The sequence below is a fragment of the Gavialis gangeticus genome, unplaced genomic scaffold, assembly GCF_001723915.1.
Source record: "Gavialis gangeticus isolate Ggan-Ray unplaced genomic scaffold, GavGan_comp1, whole genome shotgun sequence".
Taxonomy (NCBI): domain Eukaryota; kingdom Metazoa; phylum Chordata; order Crocodylia; family Gavialidae; genus Gavialis; species Gavialis gangeticus.
Genome location: NW_017729003.1, coordinates 21,150 through 22,906, shown reverse-complemented (window position 1 = coordinate 22,906; position 1,757 = coordinate 21,150). Strand labels below are relative to the sequence as shown.

Sequence of the window (1,757 nt, the reverse complement as noted above, 5' to 3'; positions counted from 1 at the left end):
AGTATCTGGGTTCTACTTGTATTAAAGCTGGTTTCATCTAGGTTACTCTGGCTGCTGCACTGTACAGTCTGGTCATTTGGGTGTAAACAGTCCCTCTGGTACTCATGGGTGTAAACATTCTTTCATTACAACTGTACCCAAATCAGACTGTGATTTTTCTATAAAAAATATCATGACACAATCAGAACCCAGATCCTGAGATATTTCATTCATGGTCAGATGTGAAAGAATAGGCCCATGGAACACCATCAAAAAACACTTCAAAATATTTTGTAATAAGAAATTCATAGCTGAAAACCTCACTGTCTTCGAAAATACATTAAAATGCTTTAAGATGCCTCCTCCTCCTCTGAAAAATTAAGACTGATGTTTCACTTCCAAATATTAACCAGTTTTGACCTATGCTAGAGATCCAGCATCACTGGTAGTTCCTGAATGGGTATCCAAAACTACTACCACACGAACATATCCCAAACTGAGGTGTAAGAACAGAAAATCTATTGAGAGCCTTTGGCATCCCTGTTGCAGTGAGCCTAGCTATATGGCTATAAGACAACAAAAGTAGGCATCACACAATGACATAAAAGATCTGAAATATCTTTCAAAAATATGTTTTAGTCCTCATGATTTTGAGGAATAAACTGAAAAATGTGACTTGAATGCAACCAAAACTGGTGACATTTGTTTGAAGTAGCAGACACCCCAAATTAAAAGTTCTGAGGGACTCTTTAATGGATTACTTCACACCAGCCTCCCTTACCCCTCTTGTTCCCTTACCAGTAGAGGACTCTTGTGGGCTCATAATCTAGATGTGACAAATACAGCTCCTATTTGTGTGTCTTTTTGTCTGGATTATCTTAATTTGGTTCTAAATAATAAAAGTATTCTTTGATGCATGTAGAATGGTCTTTTGAAATATGCACTTCACTGTGTTACTGCCCCTTAAGTCACTAGGCAGCATAACCTTGTAAGCTCAGCATGACTTCCAAATAAAGCTTACTGCTATGCCTAAAGGTGTTAACACTAACACTGAGGAATTACTCCTGGCGATTACCTTACTCCAACATGTTTTTCCCATGTGCTTTCCACAAGACAAATAGTAAAGATCCTATTTTTATATTAACCTGTTTTCTACCTTGTCACAATTGCGCAGAAAAAAATTGTTAAAGTTTTGATAAAGTGTTTACCTTCATCCATGCCATTAAGTATTTCATTTAAATCTTCATGTTTGCTGTCATATTGGTGCTCCTTCCACGTTTCACCATTTTCACTTCGAAGGACAATTAATTCTCTTTCCTTTCCTCGCATTGATCCAAAATGTGGAATTTCCACTATAACAGGGCTAAACAAAAAAGGAATTTATATTACTTTTAATTATATAGTTCTACACTAATGCTGGTTTTATACAGATTAAATCCTCAATAAAACTATATGCATTTTATAATAAAAAGAAACTTTATGGTAAAAATGATTTCAAAACGGCCAAAGCTGCACAATCCTTTACAATTTAAATTTAAATATATTGACATGTAGTTTAATAATCTGATCACATGAGCAAGAGTTTTGAAACAGCTGCTTACATGGAAAGTGGATTGAAATTAAGACGAATAAGCATCCATATTTCTTTATCCTGAGACAAAAGAGCACACATAGCTCTATTGACTTTTAAATGGCATGGACATAATCAAAGGAAGGATTTGGCCAGGAGCATTTAAAGGGATAATCAGTCAAATTCAGAGAGGCACATAGGGTGTGGG

At 35.6% G+C, this 1,757-nt stretch overlaps 1 protein-coding gene across 7 annotated transcripts in view; it reads right to left on the bottom strand.

Moving 5' to 3' along the window:
- The window catches only part of LOC109290924 (ankyrin-3-like), a 106,955-nt gene that overhangs the window by 84,866 nt on the left and 20,332 nt on the right, over positions 1 to 1,757 (bottom strand). For all 7 annotated transcript variants that reach the window (XM_019507744.1, XM_019507745.1, XM_019507750.1 and 4 more), the window contains exon 4: positions 1,188 to 1,342. In XM_019507744.1, the coding sequence (XP_019363289.1) occupies positions 1,188 to 1,342 (155 nt within the window). The remainder of the gene's footprint in view (positions 1 to 1,187; positions 1,343 to 1,757) is intronic.